General features: G+C 45.0%; 1 protein-coding gene across 1 annotated transcript in view; it reads right to left on the bottom strand.

Annotated features, from left to right (window-relative positions):
- LOC139614948 (titin-like) overlaps window positions 1-23822 on the bottom strand; it is a 192916-nt gene that overhangs the window by 22206 nt on the left and 146888 nt on the right. The window contains exons 188-198 of the mRNA XM_071472645.1: window positions 23430-23732; window positions 5941-23271; window positions 5550-5846; window positions 4708-5295; window positions 4217-4519; window positions 3786-4082; window positions 3404-3691; window positions 2953-3258; window positions 2434-2736; window positions 2042-2347; window positions 157-1920 (exon numbers count right to left, since the gene is read on the bottom strand). Of these exons, the coding sequence (XP_071328746.1) occupies window positions 157-1920; window positions 2042-2347; window positions 2434-2736; window positions 2953-3258; window positions 3404-3691; window positions 3786-4082; window positions 4217-4519; window positions 4708-5295; window positions 5550-5846; window positions 5941-23271; window positions 23430-23732 (22086 nt within the window). The remainder of the gene's footprint in view (window positions 1-156; window positions 1921-2041; window positions 2348-2433; window positions 2737-2952; window positions 3259-3403; window positions 3692-3785; window positions 4083-4216; window positions 4520-4707; window positions 5296-5549; window positions 5847-5940; window positions 23272-23429; window positions 23733-23822) is intronic.

Below are 23822 nucleotides of genomic sequence, written 5' to 3'. Positions count from 1 at the left end.
AAAGACATGAGTAAGATATTTAAACTTATTTTTGCCAAAGTGCTTTCATTAACTACATTTTAGTCAGGTTTTATAATTGAATGGATTTTGTTATAAATATGTATGGTTGAAGTGTAATCAAAGAGAATAATGTAATTGTCTGAACTATGCACTCACCAACAGGACTGACAGCCATAGTTGGCTTGCTCTCATCACTCATTCGGCTGAAGCCAGCATCATTCTGGGCGTAGACTCTGAAGGAGTACTCAAGGCCCTCAATGAGTTCTGAAATCCTGTATTCTGTTTCCTTGATTAGCATAGTGTTCACCTTTTGCCACATGATGCTGTTCTTTTCCTTCTTCTCCACATGGAAGCCCTGAATGGGGGTGCCACCGTCGTAGATCGGCTTCTCCCACCGGATGGTCATGCCATCGTTGGTGATATTGTACACAACAGGCTTGCCCGGTGGGCCTGGAGGCCTGAACTGGTGCTTGGCAATGACCATCTGTGAGATAAGAGGCTCACTGACACCATATCTATTTTCAGCACACACTCTGAACTGGTACTGGACACCCTTTATCAGGTTGGGGACCTTGAACTGAGTACCCTCTACACTGGAACAGGCCATCTTCCAGCCAGGCTGGGAGGTGTCATGCTTCTCCACAGTGTAGCAGGTGATATCTCCACCGCCATCATCATTGGGTTCATCCCAAGAGATCATGATGCTCTCAGCTCTCACTTCATCCAATCGGATGGGTCCGACAGGCTTTGATGGTGGTCCTAGTGTGATGACGCGGATGTGGAAGGATCTCCTGTTGACCTTATTGTCAAGGGTCAGGGTGTATTTACCCTCATTTTCCTTCTTCACATTCTTAATCATTAGAGTGGCTTTGTTTTCTGTCTTCTTGAAGCGTACTTGGTCACTCTCCTTCAGGGGCAGGTTGTCCTTCAGCCACAGAACAGTAGGTCTGGGTTTGCCTTTGTATGGCAGCTCAATGTGCACATTGTGACCCAGGCGAACACTGATGTTTCCATCTGGGTACTCTGCAAGGCTTGCCTCAGGTGTGATTATGTAGTCAATGACCTTGATGGGCCCAATTTCAACAAAGTCGCCCTGTCCCTTCTCATTCCTGGCGGCAACTCTGAAGAACATATCTGAGTGCTCCTTGAGTTTCTTGACCTCAAACTCACATTGTCTGCTGGTTCCTCCCAGTGACCATTCCTCATCCTTAAGCTTCTTCTCAATGATGTAATCAGAGATGATACTGCCGCCATCATAATCAGGTTTCAGCCACTGCAAAGTGACAGACGTCTTTGATGAATCCTTCATAGAGACCTCCTTGACTGGTCCTGGAGTCTCTGTGGCCTTCACCGGCTCAAGTGTGTCACATGGATCCCCAACACCATTCTCATTCTCTGCTAACACACGGAAGAAAAAGGATGTCTTCTCAGAGAGATCTTCAATGGTGTATGTTGTGTCTGTACATTTGCTTGTCACTGCAGAATAGGATCTCTTTGAGGAGTCCCTCTTCTCAACAATGTAATTTGTGATCTCAGCACCACCGTCAAGGAGTGGAGGTTCCCAGCAGAGAGTAACCTTTCCTCGGGACACATCCTTTAGGACTAGGTTTCTGCACTGAGCTGGGGTATCCTGTACTTTCACGGACAGGGTCAGTGTCTTGGGCTCTCCCACACCATTCTCTATCTTGACTGTGTACTTTCCAGTGTCAAGCCTGGTCACTTCACGCATAACAAGGACTGTGGTTGTATCTGAGTGGTGAAACTCATATTTGGGGTTGCGATCAATACATTCTTCTCCCTTGCTCCATGAAGCAGTGGGAGCAGGTCTGCCCTTCAAAGGAACAGAGAGCTCGACATCCTTGCCAGCTTTCACAATGTAGTGAGTTCTCATGGCCACGTCTGAGTCAATCTGGGCCTCCTCTGTGGAAATGATGAAAAATATTCAAGGTCACACAGGGACTGCTATATGTGAGGGAGATAAGAACAAAACAAGACAGTGTTGTAAACACACTTCATATTTTCAATATCAATGACAATTTACCCAAGATATCCTTAGCCTGTACAGGTTCAGTCATCTCCAGAGGCTCTCCACGACCAGCAGGGTTAACAGCAGAAACTCTGAAGAAGTAGTTGACATCTGGTTTTAGATCATGAACTGTGTACTCTGTTGTCTTGACCTCTCCCTTGGAGGTAATCATAGCCCATTCTTTCTCTCCCTCAACAAGCTTCTCCAACATGTAGCTGGTGACCTCACTGCCTCCATCCCATTCTGGCTTGGACCAACCCAAGGTGATGGATGTCTTGGTGGAGTCCACCACTTTCAGCCTGCAAGGCTCATCTGGTGGATCTGTAAATAAAATATTTGTTAGTAGGGCTGTACATTTATCTTTTTTGTTTTTTGGAAATCTGTTATTGTGATCTGTGACAACTTACCAACTGGGTCAGCAGCCTTGTAGTAATCTGATGCATCAGAGAATGGTCCCTCTCCAGCCTTGTTAATGGCACAGACACGATATTGGTACTCATTTCCTTCTGTCAAGTGGTAGACAGTCTGTTTGATGTCAGTGATAGGGTCTTTGTAAATTCTGATCCAACGCAAGCTCTTCTTGTCACGTCTCTCCAGGTAGTAGCCAGTCACTGTGCTACCTCCATCTACTCCCGGTTTGTCCCATTCTACCACCATGGTGGACTTGGTGATGATGTTCACCTCTGGAGTATGAGGCTGGCCAGGAGTTACTATACAAATGGACAACAAATATGTTAAGGAAATGAAAAGGTCAAGATATTTAGGAACAATTGTGATAAAAATTTAAGAAAAATCAAGAAGACCAATGACAGCTGCTGCAGACTAATTATATGGTGTTCACTAAGCAGGAAATGACTAGCCTTCATGTCACATGATATGACAAATTTTTACCATCATATTCAGCACTCTTCAGCCGCAAAACTTACCAAAAGCGTTCTTAGCGATGACAGGCTCTGACTCCAGTGGTTCTCCAACTCCAAACTTATTAACACCCATGACACGGAACACATATTCATTTCCACGCACCAGCTTGCCAACAGTGACATGTGTCTGTTCGTGCTTGTCTGAAACTATTGACCAGACTACTCGGCTGGTTTCGCGCCGCTCAACAATGTAATGGGTCACCGTGGAACCTCCCTGGTCAGACTCAGGAACAGGTTCCCAGGAGAAGATGATCCTATCTGCTGTGATGGAGTTGAAATTAATGATGCCGGCTGGGGGTCCAGGTTTGTCTAAGGGTAGGAAAAAAAGGAAGAGCATACGAACGTCAAAAACATAAACTATGTTAAGCTGCACAAAATAAGATGATCTCAATTCAAGCTGATAAGGAATTTAGAATTGTCATAATGTCAGAGTGAGGCAAGAATTTCTTAATACCCAGGATTTCAATCCTGATGGTTGCAGATGCTGATCCCAGAACATTCTTGATCTTGACCTCATATGAGCCTGTATCAAGGCGAGTTGCATCCTTGATCAGAACAGCAGAAGAGTCTGATGTATTTTCAACAGACACAGTGGAGGTTGCCACCAGCTCCTTTCCATTCTTGAGCCACTCGATGGTTGGCAGAGGCTTGGCGATGATTCCAACTCTGAGTTTAACTGACATTCCAGCCTTGTACTGAACCACATCCAGATACTCCGGTGGTAGGTCAATGGCTGGTGCACCTGTGGGACATGAGATATTAATATAGGTAATGTATAAATAAATCCAATAAAAATAAACAACAAATATAACCATAGATATAAATCAAAAACTCACCACATGCGTCAATACAAGTGACTGGGCCAACAATGAAAGATGGATTGCTGACAGACCCAACAGCATTCTTGGCATATACTCTGAATTCATAAGACTCATCCTGGGTGAGTCCAGATACATTGAAGCCCAGCTCAATGATGTTTGTAAAGTTGGCCTTCACCCATCTTCCATTGGGAGCTTCTCTCCTCTCAACACTGTAGCCAGTAATCTTGCTACCACCATCATATGGAGGCCTCTGCCAGGCCAGGCTGACTGAGTTCTTGGTGACTTCTGTGATACGGATGTTTGCTGGGGGCTCTATAACATTAAAGTAAGAAAGAAGCTAATTTAATGAAACAACAGTAAAGAGGATTCTTAGTGCAAGGTCTTGTTATTTTAGGCTGTGGGTAACCTTAAAATTAGAGATAGAGATCCAAATTAAAAGCACTTACCGCAGGCATCAATAGCAAGCACCTCTTCAGAGGTCTTGCTCATCTTTCCAATACCAGCAGCATTTTCGGCTGCAACCTTGAATTCATAGATGAGGCCAGGGCAGATGTTTGTAACTCGCCACTGGTTTCCTGGGATTGCTGTCTTATTGACCTTCTGCCAGAGGATACTGCTCCTCTCCTTCATCTGAAGATGATATCCTATCACAGGGTTTCCACCATCATTAACTGGCTCATTCCAGCAGACTGTCAGGCTCTCTCTAGATACATAGCTGACCCATGGTGTGGATGGAGGTCCTGGGATGGCTGTAATGGACAGCAATCATGTAAATGTTTATTCCAAACAATTCATCATCCATGAAACAAAAGTTGTATTAGGACATGGGAGTACACTATGGCAATCTGTAATCATCAAAAAATTTGGTAAAACATGTTCATTTAAGGAACAGGATAATTAAAGCTAAATGAGAATGTAATCAAATGGCCCGACTTACTGTATGGAAGCTTTATCATGACTGATTTGCTGTCAATGTGGTCACTGACACCATAGCGATTCTCAGCCTTGATCCTGAACTGATACTCCTCTCCCTTGGTCAGCTTAGTAACCTTGATTGCACTTCTGGCAATGCTTGTTGACACCTCTTCCCAAGTAGGAGTGCTGGTTTCACGTTTAAGAACAATGTAGTTGGTAACAGGACTGCCACCATCATACTCTGGGGGAACCCATTTCAGACACACTGTCGTCTCACCGACCTCTCCAATCTCAACTGGACCCACAGGAGGTCCTGGTCTGTCCAGCACAACGAAGATAATGAAGATCTTTGTGGTACCTCCCGCATTTGAGGCAGTGACTTCATATTTGCCAGCATCACTTGAAATGCTTTCATTTAGAGTGATGATTAAGCTGTCTGGTGTTACTTCTGTCAGCAGCCTTTTGGATCCCTTGATGATAACATTGTTCTTGGACATAACCACCTTAGGCATGGGCCTGCCAGTTAGAGGTATCTCAAAGGTCAGGTCACATCCTGCTCTCACATAAACTGTATTCTTGGGGTAGTTCTTCAGGTCAAACTCCGGAGCCTCTGTTGAAAAAATAAGACAGGACTGTGATAAGTAATATCACTTTAAAACTAGTACCCCCATCACTGTTCATTACATGTAAATTTTGAATTTCCAGTCAATTATTTTACACTGTATTTCATTTGATTAAAAAAAATCCAGCTGTAGATATATATTAACTTCAGATTTTGCATGGTGTCCTGTTTCCTAGGGATAATAACAAAATGTGAATAGTGTAACCAACATCAAAATGTCACAGTAAAACTAGAGATAATACCTTGTATTTCCTTGACAATAACAGGTACGATCATCTCCTTGGGTTCACTGAGTCCAGCATGGTTCTCAGCACGAACTCTAAAGAAGTACTCAGCACCCTCCCTCAGGCTTTTGATGGTGTGAGTCATGGTCCTCACAGTGGCACACTTCACCCACTTGGACTGTCCCTTCTCCAGGGCATCAATAAGGTAACCAGTAACTCTGCTACCACCATCGTATTCTGGTCTTGTCCAGGCAATCGTAATGCTGTCCTTGGTAACATTTGCAACTCCAAGTTTCATTGGTGCACTTGGTACCTCTGTAACAGACAGTGGGAAGTTTTATCAAGCATGTTTGATTGAAATGACGAAAGGTGTAAAATCTAATTTACAGATAGTAAATTAATATGTTACCTGTTATCTTAGTTCCAGCCTTGGCCTCCTGGGGGACACCCACTCCATACTCATTTTCTCCAATAACTCTGAAGTAATAGATGGCTCCCTCCTGCAAGTCTTCCACCTTGTAAGTAAGCATGTGGCAGTTGCTGGTCACACACACCCAGGCCTTCTTACTGGCCTCACGTTTTTCAACATGGTAGGCCTTCACCGCATCACCACCATCATTCTCTGGAGCCTCCCAACTGAGGGTTGCAGAATCCCTAGTCACTGCTGAAACTTTAACATTGACAGGGGGTCCAGGAGAGTCGAGCACCTTGACAACCATGGGCAATGTTGCTTTTCCTAGTGGTGATTCTAAAGTGACGCAGTACTCTCCAGAGTCATTTCTAGTTGCCTTCTCAACAGTCAGTGAAGTGCTGGAATCTGTTGATTCAATGGTTCCTCTGACCTTTAGATCAATACCCTCCTTGGTCCATTCCACTGATGGTACAGGTTTGCCCTTGAATGGTACATTTAGAGTAAATGCTGTGCTATGTTTAACAATATGTACTTTCCGCATCTCAATGTCAACATCAAATGATGGCTCTGCAGTTCTGTCTCTTGCTGCAACTGCATCTGAATATGAGCTACGCACACTGCTGCCAACTTTGTTTATTGCTTTGACACAGAATTCATATTCTGCATCTGTCTTTAGTCCTTTGATTGTGAATTCCAAGCTCTTGGTAAGAGGGATTGCTTCAACCCATCTTGCTAGTTCTTCAGGTGATTCAAGTACCTCCTCTTCCTCGTCCTCCTCATATTCTTCCTCTTCTTCCTTGACCTCTGGCTCTGATTTGTGGATGTAATCTCTGTATTCTACACTGTATCCAAGGATGGGAGCACCACCATCATCTGTTGGTGGTTTCCAGACAATGGACACACTGTCGTTGGTTGAACTGACAATTTTTGGCTTGGTTGGGCGAGAAGAAACGACCAGAGGATCCATTGCTCTGAAGGTTGCAGATGGTTCACTTGGGGGGCTTAGACCAGCAGCATTTTCAGCATAGACTCTGAAGTCATACTCACACCCCTTGCGCAGTTTGGTTGCTACTGTGGTACATTCAACAACTGGATCTCTGTTTACACGGACCCAGCGCATACCTGTCTTCTCACGGCGCTCAATTACATACCCAGTAATGGGGCTGCCTCCATCACTGGCTGGCTTGCACCAGGTGAGGGTCATTGAATCTCCAGTTATGGCAGTGACATCAACACTAGCTGGGGCAGTGGCGAATGTGTACGGATCTGTAACCTTTATAGCATCACTCTCCAGAGCCTCACCAAGTCCATGCTTGTTGACAGCCAAAACTCTGAAGATATATTCATTGTCTTTAAGCAGTCCTGTGACTTTTAAGTATGTTCTTGTGATGTCTCCCTTCACCAGTGTCCATGCCAAGCGGCTGGTCTCACGCTTCTCAACAACATAATGAGTGATGTCAGCACCACCAGTCTCCTGAGGAGGACCCCATGACAGAGTGCACTCCTCAGCTGTGAGACCTGTGATCTGCAGAGGTCCTGCTGAAGGTCCTGGCTTATCAAGTATCACACAGTTTATTGGCATGGTAACTGTTCCAGCAATGTTCTGCAGAGTCAGAGCATATTGTCCAGAATCTCTTCTGATACAGTCCTTGACAATAACAGAGGTGCTGGTATCTGTTGAAACAATCTGTATTCTAGCTCTCAGCTCAATCTCTTTGCCATCTTTGGTCCAGGAAATGACAGGAGCAGGCCGTCCAGCAAGGTCAGCATTGATTTTCAGAGTTTCACCTGCTTTCACAAACACTGTCTCTCTAAACTTAACATCCATCATGATGCGTGGTGGATCCACATCATCCTTGACAGTGATGGGGCCAGTGTTGTCAGATGGTTCACTGAACAAACCAGCTGCATTCTTAGCAATGACACGGAAATCATACTGGCTGTTTTCTGTAAGGCCTGTTACATCATAGTGGGTCTCAGGCACATTGGTAAAGTTGCACCTTGTCCAGCGTCCTTCAGGAAGGTCTCTGCGCTCAATGATGTAGCCAGAAACCTTGGCTCCCCCATCATACTCTGGTTTATCCCAAGACAAGGAGACAGATGTTCTAGTAACAGCATTGACGACAGGTGGACCTGGAGGATCACATGGATCTCTTGCTGCTACTGCTTCACAAGCTTTGCTGCATTTACCAATACCAGCAATATTTTCAGCATAGACACGGTACTCATACATCATGCCCTCTTCAATTCCATTGACTTTGTATTCTGTATCTTTGATCATTCCTCTGTTCATCTTTGTCCAAAGAATGCTAGAACGTTCCTTCCTCTCCAGATGGTATCCCAGAACAGGACTACCGCCATCACTGACTGGCTCATTCCAAGTCACGAACATGTAAGACTTGGTGGCCAACTTCACTATAGGGGTGGAAGGAGGTCCAGGTTGTTTGAAGTTATACTGAGCAGTAATTCCAGGTGAATCCAGATAGGTACTCTTTCCATAACGGTTGACTGCATAGATGCGGAACTGGTACTCTGCTCCATGTGTCAGACGGCCAGCCTTGAAACATGTCCTGGCAACATTACTTGCTGCCATCTGCCATTCTTGTGTGTTTGTGTCTCTCTTCTCCACAATATAGTTACTAATGGAGCAGCCACCATCATAATCTGGTGGTGACCAGGACAATGTGATGCTGTCTGAGGTCACAGTATCCACTTTAATACTTTTAGGTGGACCTGGTTTATCAAGGACAACAACTCCAATATCTGTTGCAACAGTTCCTGCTGTGTTGGCCAGGGTGATCTCATACTTGCCAACATGTTCTCTGCTAGCCTCTTTGATGAGTATTTTGGATGAGGTTGCAGTGTTTAAGATAGTCACTGATGATGTTTGCTTTAAAGGAAGACCATCCTTCTTCCAGGATACAACAGGCTTTGGTCTGCCTCTTACTGGAATCTCTAGAGTTAGGTCATTTCCAGCCTTCACACTATATGTAGTAAACAGTAAACTGACAGATGGTTCAATTGCGACATCCTTTGCAACAACAGGCAAGCCAAGATCCTTTGGCTCACTCTTTCCTTTCTCATTGATTGCAACAACTCTGAATAAATAGACTTCATTAGGTGTCAGATTAGGAATAGTTGCTTCAGGCACCTTGACTGTGCATGCTGTGCCCCATTTATCTCCACTCTTAGGCTTAAATTCTACATTATAGCATATTACTTTGCTTCCCCCATCATGAGCAGGTTTGTCCCATGCCAGAGACACACTGGTCTTTGTCAAATCTACAAGGGTAACCTTGCTTGGGGGCAGAGGTACCTCAGATACTTTGATTTCTTTAGTTTCAACCATCTGTCCTTGACCATATTCATTAACTGCACAGACTCTGAAGTAGAACATGCCACCTTCAGGCAGCTCTTCAATCTTGAATGAGTTAGAAGTGCAGTTGCTGGTAACAGTAGTAAAGGCCTTCCTGACAGACTCTCTCTTCTCTACAATGTAGTTTGTGATTTTAGAACCACCATCAGTGAGTGGAGAATCCCAGGCAAGAGTCACTGAATCTTTCTTGAGCTCCTTTACAGCAAAGTTTTGTGGTGCACTTGGCGTATCCAAAATTCTTACTGCAACAATAGCAGATTTTGTACCACTGCTGTTCTCTAATGTTAATGAGTATTTTCCACTGTCAAAGCGGTTGACATTGTCAATGACAAGCATAGTGAATGAACTGGTGGTATCAATAGCAGCACGCTCTGTGAGAGTACCTTCAACCTTTTCCCATTTCACAGCAGGTTCAGGCCTTCCTCTGATAGTGACAAAGAGACGCAGAGTTCCACCAGCACGGACAGACACAACCTTTCTGAGATCAGCATCCAGCTCGATCTCTGGTGCTTCTACTCTATCAGAAGTAACCACTGTGCCATGGACATTAACAGCCTCCCCTACCCCCTCAGAATTGATTGCACAGATGCGGAACTGGAACTCGCCACCCTCCTTCAGGTCTGTGATAGTGAGTTTAGTGGACTGAATACCAGTGGGTGGAGTGCACATGGTCCATTCTTTTTCAACTAGTCCCTCTACTGCTGGTGCTTCTTCTGCCTCCTCTGTTGATTCAGGCACTGGTGTATACTCCCTCATTTCAACAATGTAGCCCTTAACATATGCACCACCATCAAAGTCAGGTTTGCCCCATGACAAAGACACAGAAGACTTTGTGTAGTCTGTCACCTTAGGATGGCGTGGTGGCCCAGGTGCTGTTGTAGCATCACATGCTCTGTAGAACAAGGACAATTCACTGAGGTCTCCCATTCCAGCCTCATTCTCAGCAGCAACACGGAACTCATAAAAGTGATCTGTCATCAGACCTGTGACCTTGAAGTGGGTGTCAGTCAGCTTTTGTCTGTTGCATTTTGTCCATCTCACACTATCTTTGTCACGTTTTTCAAGGTGGTAACCTTCAATGTCAGCTCCACCAGTCTGTTCTGGAACAGTCCATGACAGAACCATAGAGTCCTTTGTGATCTGGCTGGCTTCTGGAGTTCCAGGAGCACTAGGTGGCTTGTATGGATTTCGTGCAATGATTGGTTCACTCTCAAGATAATCACCAACACCATATTTGTTCACTGCCCTGACTCTGAAAATGTATTCATTTCCAGGAAGCAAATTTGTTAGTTTATGGAACAGACCTTTGATATTTGGTGCAGCCACTGTCCAAGACAACCTGCTAGTCTCTCTCTTCTCTAAGACATAGTGAGTGATATTGGCACCACCATCCAGAGTTGGCTCAGACCAGGAAAGGATGCACCTATCAGCCATAACTCCTGTCACTCTCATGGGTCCAGTTGGTGAACCTGGTTTATCAAGAACTTTGACGGTGATAGGGAAGGTTTTTGTACCACCCAGATTTTTTAGGACAAGGTCATAGTGGCCACTGTCAAGCTTGGTTACATCCTTAATGGTTATGGCAGCGCGCTTCTCCGTATTTTTCACTTCAATACGCAGGGCTTTGTCTATTTCCTTGCCCTCTTTTAGCCAGACAACATCAGGAATTGGTTTTCCATAAATGTCTGCATCAAGAACCAAGTGTTCTCCAGCATTGATAACAATGACATCCTTGTATTTGGGGTCCATTGAGGCCCTTGGTGGTTCAATTTCATCAGTAGCAGTAATAGGTCCAGAGCTGTCAGATGGCTCACTGAAGACTCCAGCTGCATTTCTTGCAATAACTCTAAATTCATACTGCTCACTCTCTGTCAGACCAGTGATGGTATACTCAGTCTCAATGATATTGGTGAAGTTAGCTCTTACCCAGCGCCCATCAGGGGAGGAAAGATCTTTCCTTTCCACAATATATCCATTCACTTTGCTGCCACCATCATACTGAGGCTTGGTCCACTGAATCTTAATTTGATTCTTAGAAATAGATACTGCTTCAGGAGCACCAGGAGGATCACATGGGTCCCGAGCAACAAAGGACTCAGACACTTTACTGCATCTACCAATACCAACAATATTTTCAGCATAAACTCTGAATTCATATCCAATACCCTCCTCAAGATTGCAGATCTTGAACTGAGTATCAGTGATGAGAGTCTTGTTCAGCTTGTTCCACAGAATGCTGCTTCTCTCTTTGCTTTCCAGATGGTAACCAATAACTGTATTGCCACCATCATTGACTGGCTCATTCCATTCAATGATCATCATTTCCTTTGTTGCAGACTTGACATATGGTGTTCCTGGAGGCCCTGGTGGTTTGTATGGATATTGCACAACAATGGCCTTGGAGTCCAGAGGCACACCCTTTCCATATCTGTTTTCAGCTATAATTCTGAACTGGTATTCTGCACCAGTCTTTAGCTTGGTGACCTTGAAAGCTGTTCTAGCAAGCTGTGTGGTTACTGACTGCCATGTTGTTGTGGTGGTATCTCTCTTCTCCACTATATAGTTCTTCACCTGGCATCCACCCGTGTACTCTGGGGGCTCCCAAGCAAGATGGACAAAGGTGTTGCTCACTTCAACAATTTTGACTGGACCTGTTGGTGGACCAGGCTTGTCAAGGATTATGACAGCCACATCCTCAGTGATTGTGCCAGCAGTATTGGATGCTGTAATGGTGTATTTACCAAAGTCTTCTTTGCATGCCTCAGTGATTTGAATTGTAGTTGCTGCTGGAGTGTTTAACACATTGACTCTGGATGTCACCTTCAAAGGCTGACCATCCTTGGTCCAAGTGACTTTAGGTTTGGGCCTGCCAAGCACAGGGAACTCCAACTTAATATCCTTTCCAGCTAATACACTGTAAGTATTGAATTGAATCTTAATGCTTGGCTCCAGGGTCATGTCACTGGCAATAACTGGTGCAGCAAGTGCCTTTGGCTCACTCTTTCCCTTCTCGTTGAAAGCAATGATCCGGAATAAGTATTCTGTTCCAGCTGTGAGTCCTTTGACAGTGCCCTCGCATGTCTTTGTATTTGCTGCAACTCCCCACTTATCTGTACCCTTGGGCTGCATCTCAATTAGGTAACCACCAATTCTGCTGCCTCCATCATGCTCAGGTTTTTCCCAGGCCAGTGAGGCACTGGCCTTGGTGACATCAGTGAGGAAGACTTTTCCAACAGGCAGTGGTACCTCAGAGGCCTTTGAAGCCGTCTTAGTTTCAACAGCTTGGCCAATTCCACAGTCATTCTCAGCCATGACTCTGAAGTAGTACATAGCACCCTCAATCAAGTTCTCAACTTTGTATGTTGTTTTTGTGCATTTAGTGGAAACATTTGCATATGCTTTTCTGGTTGATTCACGTTTGTCAATGACATAGTTCTTGATTTTAGAACCTCCATCAATCAGTGGGGCATCCCATACAAGGGTGACAGAGTCCTTTTTGACATCTTTGACCACAAGATTCTGTGGGGCTCCAGGTGTATCCAGGACTTTAACAGCGACAAATTCAGACACAGAGCCACTGCTGTTGGTCAGGCTTAGGATGTATTTTCCTGAATCACTTCTGTCACATGAGTCAATGGACAGCTGTGTGAAGTTGAGAGCCTTCTCAACTATTGCCTTTTCAGTCAGGTCTCCCTCATCCTTAGTCCACTTAATTTCAGGTGTTGGTCTCCCCTTAAATGGAATATGGATTCTAACAGATCCACCAGCTTTCACAGTGATGCCCTTCCTTAGCTCAGAGTCAAGGTGGATCTGTGGTGCGTCCACCCTTTCCTCTGGCTTAGCTGTTCCAGAGAGAGCTGCTGGTTCACCAACTCCCAGTTTGTTAAGAGCACACACCTGGATCCTGTACTCCTGACCCTCAGTAAGTTTGGTAATTTCATATTTGTTGACACGCAGGCCAGTGGGGGGCGTAACCATGGTCCACTCCTCCTCCTCAGCCTTGCAAACTTCAACTATGTATCCTTGAATGGCACTGCCACCATCAGACAGAGGCTTACCCCATGACACTGTAATCGAACTCTTTGAGGAGTCAATTACATGCACATATGCTGGGGCACCAGGTTTGTATTTGGGATCACAGGCCTTGTAGTATGAAGTTGGGAGGCTTGGCTCTCCCACTCCAACTAAGTTTTCAGCAGCCACTCTGAATTCATACTCATGGCCAGTGGTTAGGCCTGTGACTCTGAAGGAGAAGTCAGTGACCTTTTGCCTATTGCATCTAGTCCATTTTATTCCAACTCTGTCCTTCTTTTCAATTATGTAGTTGGTAATCTCACTGCCACCATCAGTCTCAGGGGCAGACCAAGTGATGGTCATCCCATCATGCGCAATGTTGGATACATCCTCAATGTGAGGTGGACCAGGAGGAACAAATGGAGTCTTCATAATCACTCCACCAGACCCCAGTGGCTCACTGACACCATAACTGTTAACTGCCATGACACGGAACATATACTCATTACCTTCCAATAATTTGGTAACTTTGTAGCATGTTGTCTCACAGTTGTTAGAAACAACAGTCCAAGCTAGACGGCTGGTCTCTCTCCTCTCAATGATATAATGTGTAATAGGACTACCTCCATCATGTAGAGGGGCACGCCATACCAGTGTACATCTATCTTCAGCTATTCCAGTGATGTGTAGGGGTCCTTCACATGCACTAGGCCTGTCCAGGACCACAACCCTAAATGGCACAGTTTCAATGCCAGCCTCATTCGTCAGCTGGAGCATGTAAACACCACTATCAATTCTAACAGAGTCCTTAATAACAATCATTGCATGGTTTTCTGTGTTTTTGATCTCTAGTCTGAGAGTATTCTCAATTGGCTTTTCATCCTTGAACCACTGGATTGTAGGAAGTGGCTTTCCACGAACATCAGCATCTAGCTTAAATGTCTCTCCAGCATTGATGATAATAGTCTTGGTGAATGCGGGGTCAATGGAAAATTTGGGTGCCTCCACCTTATCACTTGCAGTGATTGGTCCACTGTTGAAGGATGGCTTGCTGATGGTGCCAACAGCATTTTTAGCAATGACTCTGAAGTCATACTGTGCATTTTCAGTCAGCCCAGTCACAGTAAATTGGGTCTCAATCACATTAGTGAAGTTTGCTCTTACCCACCGGCCCTCTGGCAGATCACGCCTCTCCACAGTATAGCCAGTTATATTACTGCCACCATCATACTCTGGTTTAGTCCACTGAATGACAATGGTATCTTTAGTCACATGGATGGCCTCTGGTGTGCCAGGAGGGTCACATGGGTCACGGGCAATGCAGCCCTCTGAGACTTTACTGCACCTGCCAATTCCAACAATATTTTCAGCATAAACCCTATATTCATACTCAACACCCTCCTCCAAGGGGTGACTCTTGAAACTAGTCTCGTGAATAAGTGTCTTGTTGATCTTGACCCAGAGAATACTATTTCTTTCTTTCCTTTCAATATGGTAGCCAAGAACAGGGCTGCCACCATCTGTGACAGGCTCATGCCACTCAACAATCTGGTGGTCCCTAGAGAGAGAGGAGATGAAAGGAGTGCCTGGGGGGCCTGGCTCTCTGTATGGGTACTGAGCAACCACAGCAGATGAATCCAGGCCATGACTCTTGCCATAGCGGTTCTGAGCAATGATTCTGAACTGGTACTCAGCTCCAGTCTTCAGTCTAGGGACTTTAATGGTGGTTCTGGCACAGTTGATGCTGACATTTTCCCATGTTGTTGTAGTAGTATCTCTCTTTTGCACAATGTAGTTTGAAATCTGGCAGCCACCATTGTGTTTTGGTGGGTCCCATGAAAGAGTGACACTCTGTGTTGTAATTTTATTGAATCTCACAGGGCCAGATGGAGGGCCAGGCTTGTCAAGTACAATGATTTCCACTGTTGTATCCTTCTTTCCAGCTGAGTTAGAAACATTTATACTGTACATGCCACCATCATCACCTGCTGCCTCCTTAATGCTGAGTGTTGTATATGTTGGTGTATTGAGAATGTTGACTCTTGTGGTGAACTTCAAAGGAGCTCCATCTTTAGTCCATGTGACTGTTGGCTTAGGACGTCCAAAGATGGGAATGTCAATATTCATGTCTTTGCCCACATGGACACTGTAGCTGCTGAATGCTGGTCGAACATCAGGCTCAAAGACCAAGTCCTTGGTCATAACTGGACCAGCAAGGACTTTGGGATCACTCTTTCCCTTATCATTGATTGCTGTAACTCTGAACAGATACTCCTCACCTGGGTTCAGATTGGAAACAGTAGCTTCCATTGTCTTAAATGTATTAACACCAGACCACTTCTCCTGGCCCTTAAGCTGCACCTCAAGCAGGTACTGCATGACTCTGCTACCACCATCATACTCGGGCTTCTCCCAGGCCAAAGAGATACTTGTTTTGGTTTGGTCTGTAACAATTAAGTTCTTTGGAGACTGAGGCACCTCTGAGACCTTAAGAGGGTCAACAGTTGATGCAGGCAGGCCAACACCATGTGTATTCTCAGCAACCACTCGGAAGTAGTAACTACAACCCTCCTGGAGTGGCTCAATCTTCCATGAAAGAGCATGACAATTTGTTACAACAGCTGCATATGTTTTGCGTGTGCTTTCTCTCTTTTCAACAATGTAGTTCTTGATCTTGGATCCACCATCCAACAGTGGTGCTTCCCATGCCAGTGTCACTGACTGGTTTGTAATTTCTTTCACTTTGAGGTTAACAGGAGCACTAGGTGTGTCAAGAACACGGACAACAACAAATGCTGATTTTGTTCCACTCAAGTTCTCTGCAGTGACTGTATATTTTCCACTGTCATTTCTGCTCATCTTGTCAATTACAAGGGATGTGTAACTGCTAGTCACCTCAACTTGAGCAGTCTCTTTCAGGGCAGCTTCATCCTTGTCCCACTTGATGGTAGGAGTGGGCCTTCCTTTGATGGGGATAAACAGCCTAAGGGAAGCCCCGGCTTTAATGGTCACAATCTTTCTCAGTTCTGGGTCAATGTCAAGGTCTGGCTCTTCTGCCCTGTCCTGGGCAACAACAGCTCCAGAGACATCAGCATGCTCACCAACTCCAACTTTATTGATAGCACATACTCTAAATTTGTATGCCTGGTTTTCCTTCAGGTTTACAACTTCAAACTTTGTTTTCTTGACACCTGTTGATGGTGTACACATTATCCATTCCTCAGCAGATGCACCATCTGTGGCAGCTGCCACTTCAGCCTGGGCTTCAGCAGGAGCCTCAACTGATACTGCTGGAATTGTGGTAGTGCAACACTCAACAATGTATCCCTGAATCTCACAGCCTCCATCACACACAGGTTTACCCCATGACAGGAATACAGAGGTTTTAGTTGTGTCAGTAACTTTTGGATTGTGTGGTGGACCAGGCCTGAAGATGGGATCAAGAGCTTTGTAGAATACAGTTGGGGAGGTTGGCTCACCAGCACCAACAGCATTCTCAGCAGCAATTCTGAATTCATAAATATGGCTCTCCAAGAGTCCAGTGACCTTGAAAGTCAAACCAGTGACAGTTTGTCTGTTGCATCTGGTCCATCTTACACCCTCTTTGTCATGTTTCTCAATGATGTATCCAGTAATAGGACTGCCTCCATCTTCAGACGGAGCCTCCCAGGTGAGCACCATTGAATCTTTTTTAACATCTGAAACTTCTAAGTTCTTGGGTGACCCAGGGGGCATATACGGATCTTTGATTATGACAGCAGTAGACTCAAGTGGTGGACCCACTCCAAACTGGTTGACAGCATGGACTCTAAAGATGTACTCATTTCCCTCGAGGAGCTTAGTGACCTTCAGACAAATATTCTCCACTTTTGGGTCAACAACAGTCCAAACTAGTCTGCTTGTCTCTCTCCTCTCCACAGTGTAGTGAGAGATTTTACTGCCACCATCTTGTGTTGGAGGTTTCCATGCAAGGCAGCATTTGTCTTTGGTTATTCCTGTAATGACAAGAGGTCCTTGTGGTTCTCCAGGTTTATCTAGAACAACCACATTGACCTGTACAGCCTTTTCACCCCCTGGATTTTTCAACAGCAGAGTGTATTGGCCTCCATCAGAAAGTTTTGCTTCCTTGACAGATATATAAGCTTTGGTGGGTGTGTTCTTAATTTCTCTATGAATAGTGTTGCCCAGTTCCTGCTCTCCTTTCATCCAGTGGATAGAGGGCAATGGTTTGCCATGAACATCTGCATCAATCTTGAAGTTGTCTCCAGCATTAACAGTAATGGTCTGTGTGTACTCTGGGTCAATGCTGATTCGTGGTGGGTCAATCTCATCCCTGGCAGTGATGGGACCAGTGCTGTAAGAGGGCATACTGAAAACACCAGCAGCATTTCTGGCAATGACACGGAACTCATACTGATTGTCCTGCACAAGTCCAGTTGCCACATATTCTGTCTCAATGATGTTAGTAAAGTTAGCCTTCTGCCAACGACCTTCAGGAAGCTCCTTCTTCTCCACAATGTAACCTGTAACCTTTGCACCACCATCATACTCAGGCTTGGTCCAAACAATGGTCACAGAGTCCTTTGTGATCTTTGTTGCCTCTGGAGTGCCAGGAGGATCGCATGGATCTCTAGCAATATGACCCTCAGACACTTTGCTTACTTTGCCTATTCCGACAATGTTTTCAGCATACACCCGATATTCATACTCCATTCCTGGTTCCAAGCCAGTGGTCTTGAAGGTTTGGTCAGTGATAAGGGACTTGTTAAGTTTGACCCACAGGATGCTGTTTCTCTCTTTGCGTTCAAGATGATATCCCAAGATGGCACTTCCACCATCATTCACAGGTTCATTCCAGGCCACTACCATGCTGTCCTTGGTGCAGGCTGCAATGGATGGTGTTCCTGGGGGTCCTGGAAGCTTGTATGGGTATTGAGCCACAATACACTCTGATGCAAGAATTAGGCCTTTTCCATATCTGTTTTCTGCTGTGATTCTAAACTGATACTCAGCGCCAGTCTTCAGTCTGCCTGCTTTGATTTTGGTCCTTGCAAGGTTAGAAGATACAATCATCCAGTTTGTTGTAGATGTGTCTCTCTTTTCCACAATGTAGTTTTTGATGGTGCAACCACCATCATACTCAGGTGGGTTCCAGGAGATGGTTACACTGTCAGAAGTGACCTCCTCCACTTTAACTGGACCACCTGGTTGGCCAGGTTTGTCAAGGACAACTATGCCAATGTCTGAAGTTGTCTCTCCTGCTGTGTTGGTGAGTGTAATGAGGTAGTGTCCAACATCATCTTTAGAAGCCTCTTTTATGTTGAGGTTCAGCATTGTGTCTGTTGCACCAAAGTTTACTCTTGTAGTTCTTTTCAGAGGCTGACCATCCTTTACCCAGGAGACAGCTGCTTTGGGACGTGCAACATATGGAACCTCCACTGTCAGGTCTTCTCCAGCCAACACACTGAATGTGTTAAACAGCATTTTGGTAACAGGTGCAATCACAAGATCTTTTACAATCACAGGCACACCAATTTGACGTGGGTCACTTGTTCCCTTCTCATTTCTTGCCGCTACACGGAACATGTATTCTTCACCTGCATTAAGTCCACTAATTGTAGCTTCTGTTTCTTTTACAATCACAGCCTGGGTCCATTTGTCAACACCTTTAGGCTGGATCTCAACAACATAACAGCCTACTCTGCTGCCACCATCATGCTCTGGCTTCTCCCAGGAGAGGGTGACACTGTTTTTGGTAACATCCTTAAGAGTGATTTTGCCAGGTGGCTGTGGTTTCTCAGACACTTTAACTGATTCACCAGTCTCAATGGGCAAGCCAATGCCATATTCATTCTCAGCCAAAACTCTGAAGTAGTAGTTGCATCCTTCCAGGAGCTGGCCAATTGTGAAGGTAGTATGATGGCAGAGAGCATTGACTGTGGCATATGCTTTCCTTGTGGACTCACGTTTTTCAACAATATAGTTCTTAATCTTAACTCCTCCATCATTCACTGGTGGATCCCAAGTCAGAGTGACAGCTTCATTTGTTACATTTGTAATCTTCAGATTCTGTGGAGCACCTGGTGTGTCAAGCACCCTGACTTGGACTGTAACGGTCTTGGAGCCAGAGTTGTTTTCAACTGTAAGATTATACTTTCCACTGTCAAATCTGTTGACATTTTCAATTACAAGTAATGTGTATGATGTTGTGCTGTCAATGGTTGCCCTCTCAATAGGCTCACCATCTCCTTTGGTCCATTTAGCCTGAGGAGCTGGTCTGCCTCTGATAGGTACAAACAGTCTAAGTGAGCAGCAAGCTCTAAGACTGACAACCTTACGAAGCTCAGCATCCAAATCAATCTCAGGTGGGAGGAGCCTGTCCTCTGCCTTGGCATTCCCAGGTACAGATGCTGCCTCTCCAATTCCTTCACTGTTGACAGCTGAGATGTTGATCTTGTACTCCTGGGACTCCTTCAGGTTAATAATGGTGAATGAGGTAGCAAGGAGACCTTCTTTGGGAGTCACAATGGTCCATTCCTCCTCATCTTCCTTTTCAGATGGGATACAGGTTTCTACAATGTAACCAGTGATGTCAGAACCACCATCATATACAGGTTTGTTCCAGGCGACAGTAATTGAGGACTTGGTTGTGTCCAAGATTCTAGGGTTGCATGGAGCCCCTGGCTTGTACAGTCCATCAGTTGCCTTGTAGAATGGACTGGAAACACTTGGTGCACTCACTCCAGCAGCATTCTCAGCAATTACTCTGAATTCATATTCATGTCCAACAACAAGGCCTGCTACCTTGAACTGAAGGTCTTTGACCTTCCTCTTGTTGCATTTGACCCAGCGGAGGCCTATTCTGTCTTTCTTTTCAATATTGTAGTTGGTGATGGGAGTTCCGCCATCACTCTTAGGTGCTTGCCACATAACAACCATTGAATCTTTAGTAATAGCTGTCACCTCAGGATTCTCTGGAGGATCTGGAACCACATATGGGTTGTCTGCAATCGTGGGTTCTGATTCAAGAGACTCACCAACTCCATATTTGTTTACCGCCATAACTCTGAAGATGTATTCATTTCCTTTGAGCAATTTGGTCACCTTATATTGCGTAACTTGTAGGTCTGAAACCACATTGGTCCAAACCAGTCTGCTCGACTCACGCTTCTCAACCACATATCCTTCAATCTTGGCACCGCCATCATCTGCAGGTGGAGCCCAGGTCAGTACACAGTTGTCAGCTGTGACATCAGACACCTTAAGAGGTCCAACTGGTGGTCCAGGTCTGTCAAGCACTTTAACATTAAAGATGTGTTTAGCAAATCCACCAACATTAGTGGCAGTCAAAACAAATTCTCCTCCATCAGATCTGATAGAGTCCTTGTTTGTCAGAGTGGTTGTAAGTTCAGTAAACTTAACCTCCAGTTTCATTGTGTTCTCAACCTCCTTTCCATTCTTGGTCCAAACCATAGATGGGGTTGGTTGACCAGCAATGTCAGCATCAAGCTTGAAGGACTCTCCTGCCTTCAGCAGAACAACATCCTTAAAGATGGCATCAACCATAATGCGTGGCTCGATAATGTCATCTTTGCAGATAATTGGGTCTGAGGGCTCAGAGGGCATGCTTACAGCACCTGCTGAGTTTCTGGCTATGACACGGAACTCATAAGAGGCATCTTGTGTCAGTCCACTGACAGTGAATGTTGTCTCAATGATGTTGGTAAAGTTGGCTCTGATCCAGCGACCAGCAGGTAGTTCCCTCTTCTCAACTGTGTAGCCAGTGATTTTGAAGCCCCCGTCATACTCAGGCTTTGTCCACTGAATAGTGATGACATTCTTGTTGACAAATATTGGCACAGGCTGGCCTGGTGGATCTACAGGGTCCAAGGCCAATATTGCTTCTGAGGCCTTGCTGGGCTTACCAATTCCAGCCATGTTTTCAGCCATGACGCGGAACTCATAGGCAACACCATCTTCAAGCCCGGTGGATTTAAAGATGTTTCCTTTCACAAGACCCTTACTGATTTTATGCCAAATAATACTGCTTCTTTCTTTCCTTTCAACATGATAACCAATGACTTCATTTCCACCATCAGACACAGGCTCATTCCAGCCAATTGTTATAGAGTCTTTCGTAAATGCAACAACACTAGGAGTGCCAGGAGGTCCAGGGACTTTAAAAGGATAGGCAGCCACCACTGCTGCTGAGGTGATGGGAGGTCCAACACCATACCTGTTCTTAGCCTTTACTCTGAACTGGTACTCTGATCCAGTGTTTAACCGAATGGCTTTGAACATGGTACGGATGACAGAAGAAGACAGCTCTGTCCATGTTTGGGAAGTGGTGTCTCTGATCTCAACCACGTAATTATTGATTGGAACACCTCCGTCATTATCAGGAGCGTCCCATGCAAAGATGCAATAGGTTCGAGATATCTCCACAATCTTAACTGGTCCCTTGGGTGGCCCAGGCACATCATGTACTTTGAAGATGATGTTATCTGTCACAGAACCAACAATGTTCTTTCCTGTCATGGTGTAGACACCACTGTCAGTTCGGTTGCATTCATTGATGCTGAGAACAACAGTAGCAGCAGTAGTTTCCACATTGGTTCTCTGTGTGAGCTTCAGGGCTGCGCCATCTTTCAGCCAGGAGATGGTTGGTCTAGGACGTCCCATAACTGGGATTTCAACCTTGATGTCATCTCCTGCCTTGGCAATGACAGTCTTCTGACATACACCACGCAGGTCAAACTCAGGCAATGAAGTAGAATCCTTAACAATGATAGGTTTGCTCTCACGAGGAGCACTTCTACCTGACAGGTTGACAGCCATTACACGGAAAATGTACTCCTCATTCTCATTTAGATTTTTCACAGTGAAATCCATAGTCTTGACTGTTGTTACATGGGCCCACTGATCAGTTCCTTTCTTCTGGGCTTCCAGGACATATCCTGTTATTCTACTTCCACCATCATGCTTGGGTTTGGTCCAAGCCAGGCTTACAGAGGTCTTGGTGATATCAGTAGGAATAATACTTTCTGGAGGAGTCGGTGCCTGGGATGCACGAATTGGATCTGTAGTTTCAACGGCCTCACCAATGCCATACTCATTCTCGGCAGACACTCTGAAATAGTACTCACAACCTTCACCCAAATCACAAATTCTGACTGAAGTATTCGGGCAATTTGTAACAGCAGTAGCGAAAGCCTTGCGTGTTGATTCTCTCTTCTCAATTACATAGTTTGTGATCTTGGATCCACCATCAATAAGAGGCATCTCCCACTTAAGAGTAATGCTTTCTTTATCAATCTTCAAGGGTTTAAGGTTAAGTGGAGGTCCAGGTGAATCCAGAACTCTCACATGTATACTAGCACTCTTCTTTCCGGCTGGGTTTTCGAGGGTAAGTTCATACTTGCCTGCATCAATCCTTGAACTCTCAGGAATGAGCAGCATTGTAAATGACTCAGTGCTGTCAATGACTGCACGTGGAACAGGACCACCCTCCTTAGTCCAGATGACTGTAGGTGTAGGACGTCCCTTGATTGGCACAAAGAGACGTATGGAGCAGCCCGCCCTGACGACAAGGGTTCTTCTCAGCTCAACATCCAGCTCTAAATCTGGCTCAGCTGAACGCTCAACAATCTCAACCAGTTCTTGAGTTTCAGCTGGTTCACCTGCCCCCTTAGCATTCACAGCACTAATTCTGAAGTGGTATTTTGCACTAGTTTGCAGCTCAGGGACAACAAATTCTGTGATCCTAAGTGGATATGAAGGGGTATCCTTAATCCATTCTTCTGTTCCATCTTTCTTGTGTTCAATCACATACCCAGTGACTTCAAGTCCGCCATTATCAAGAGGTTTTCCCCAGTTCAATGTGGCAGTGGTCTTGGTTGTGTCTGTGACTCTTGGATTGACTGGAGGTCCAGGCACATCTGCCAGACATAAAAGAAGTTGTTAGTGTCTTTAAAAATTAAATACAGTATTCTGTAAAAACTGTTGATTTCATTCAAGAACCTTAATATACTAAAATAATGTAATATTGGTGTTTTGTGGCCCGTTTGTGTTTCCTGAAACACTTAGTTTTACTTACAGGCAACAACTATTGTTCTGACAGGCATAGATGGTTCACTCGGATCTCCAAAGCCAGCTTTATTCTCAGCAAGAACACGGAACTCATACTCCACACCCTCAGTGAGACCAGTGACTTCATAGCTAAGCTCAGCAATGGATTTCTTGGATGCCCTGACCCATCTCATAGCCTTTTTCTCCTTCTTCTCGACACAGTAACCTATGATATCACTTCCTCCATCCTCAGCTGGTCTCCTCCAGGTTACAGTGACTGAGTGTCCATCCACTTTCTCAACCTCTGGTTTGGATGGTGGACCAGGAGGACCTAAACAAATAGATAAATGGAACATATTTATGAATCTTAGTAGTCTGTAGTCTTCTTCCAGAGGTATTTTATTTATATATATATTTTTTA

The sequence above is a fragment of the Trachinotus anak genome, unplaced genomic scaffold (genome assembly GCF_046630095.1).
Source record: "Trachinotus anak isolate AG129_WGS33_773 ecotype Australia unplaced genomic scaffold, CSIRO_AGI_Tana_v1 ptg000039l, whole genome shotgun sequence".
Classification (NCBI taxonomy): Eukaryota; Metazoa; Chordata; class Actinopteri; order Carangiformes; family Carangidae; genus Trachinotus; species Trachinotus anak.
Note: the sequence above shows the minus strand (reverse complement) of the source record. Positions and strands in the feature narration are given on the sequence as shown.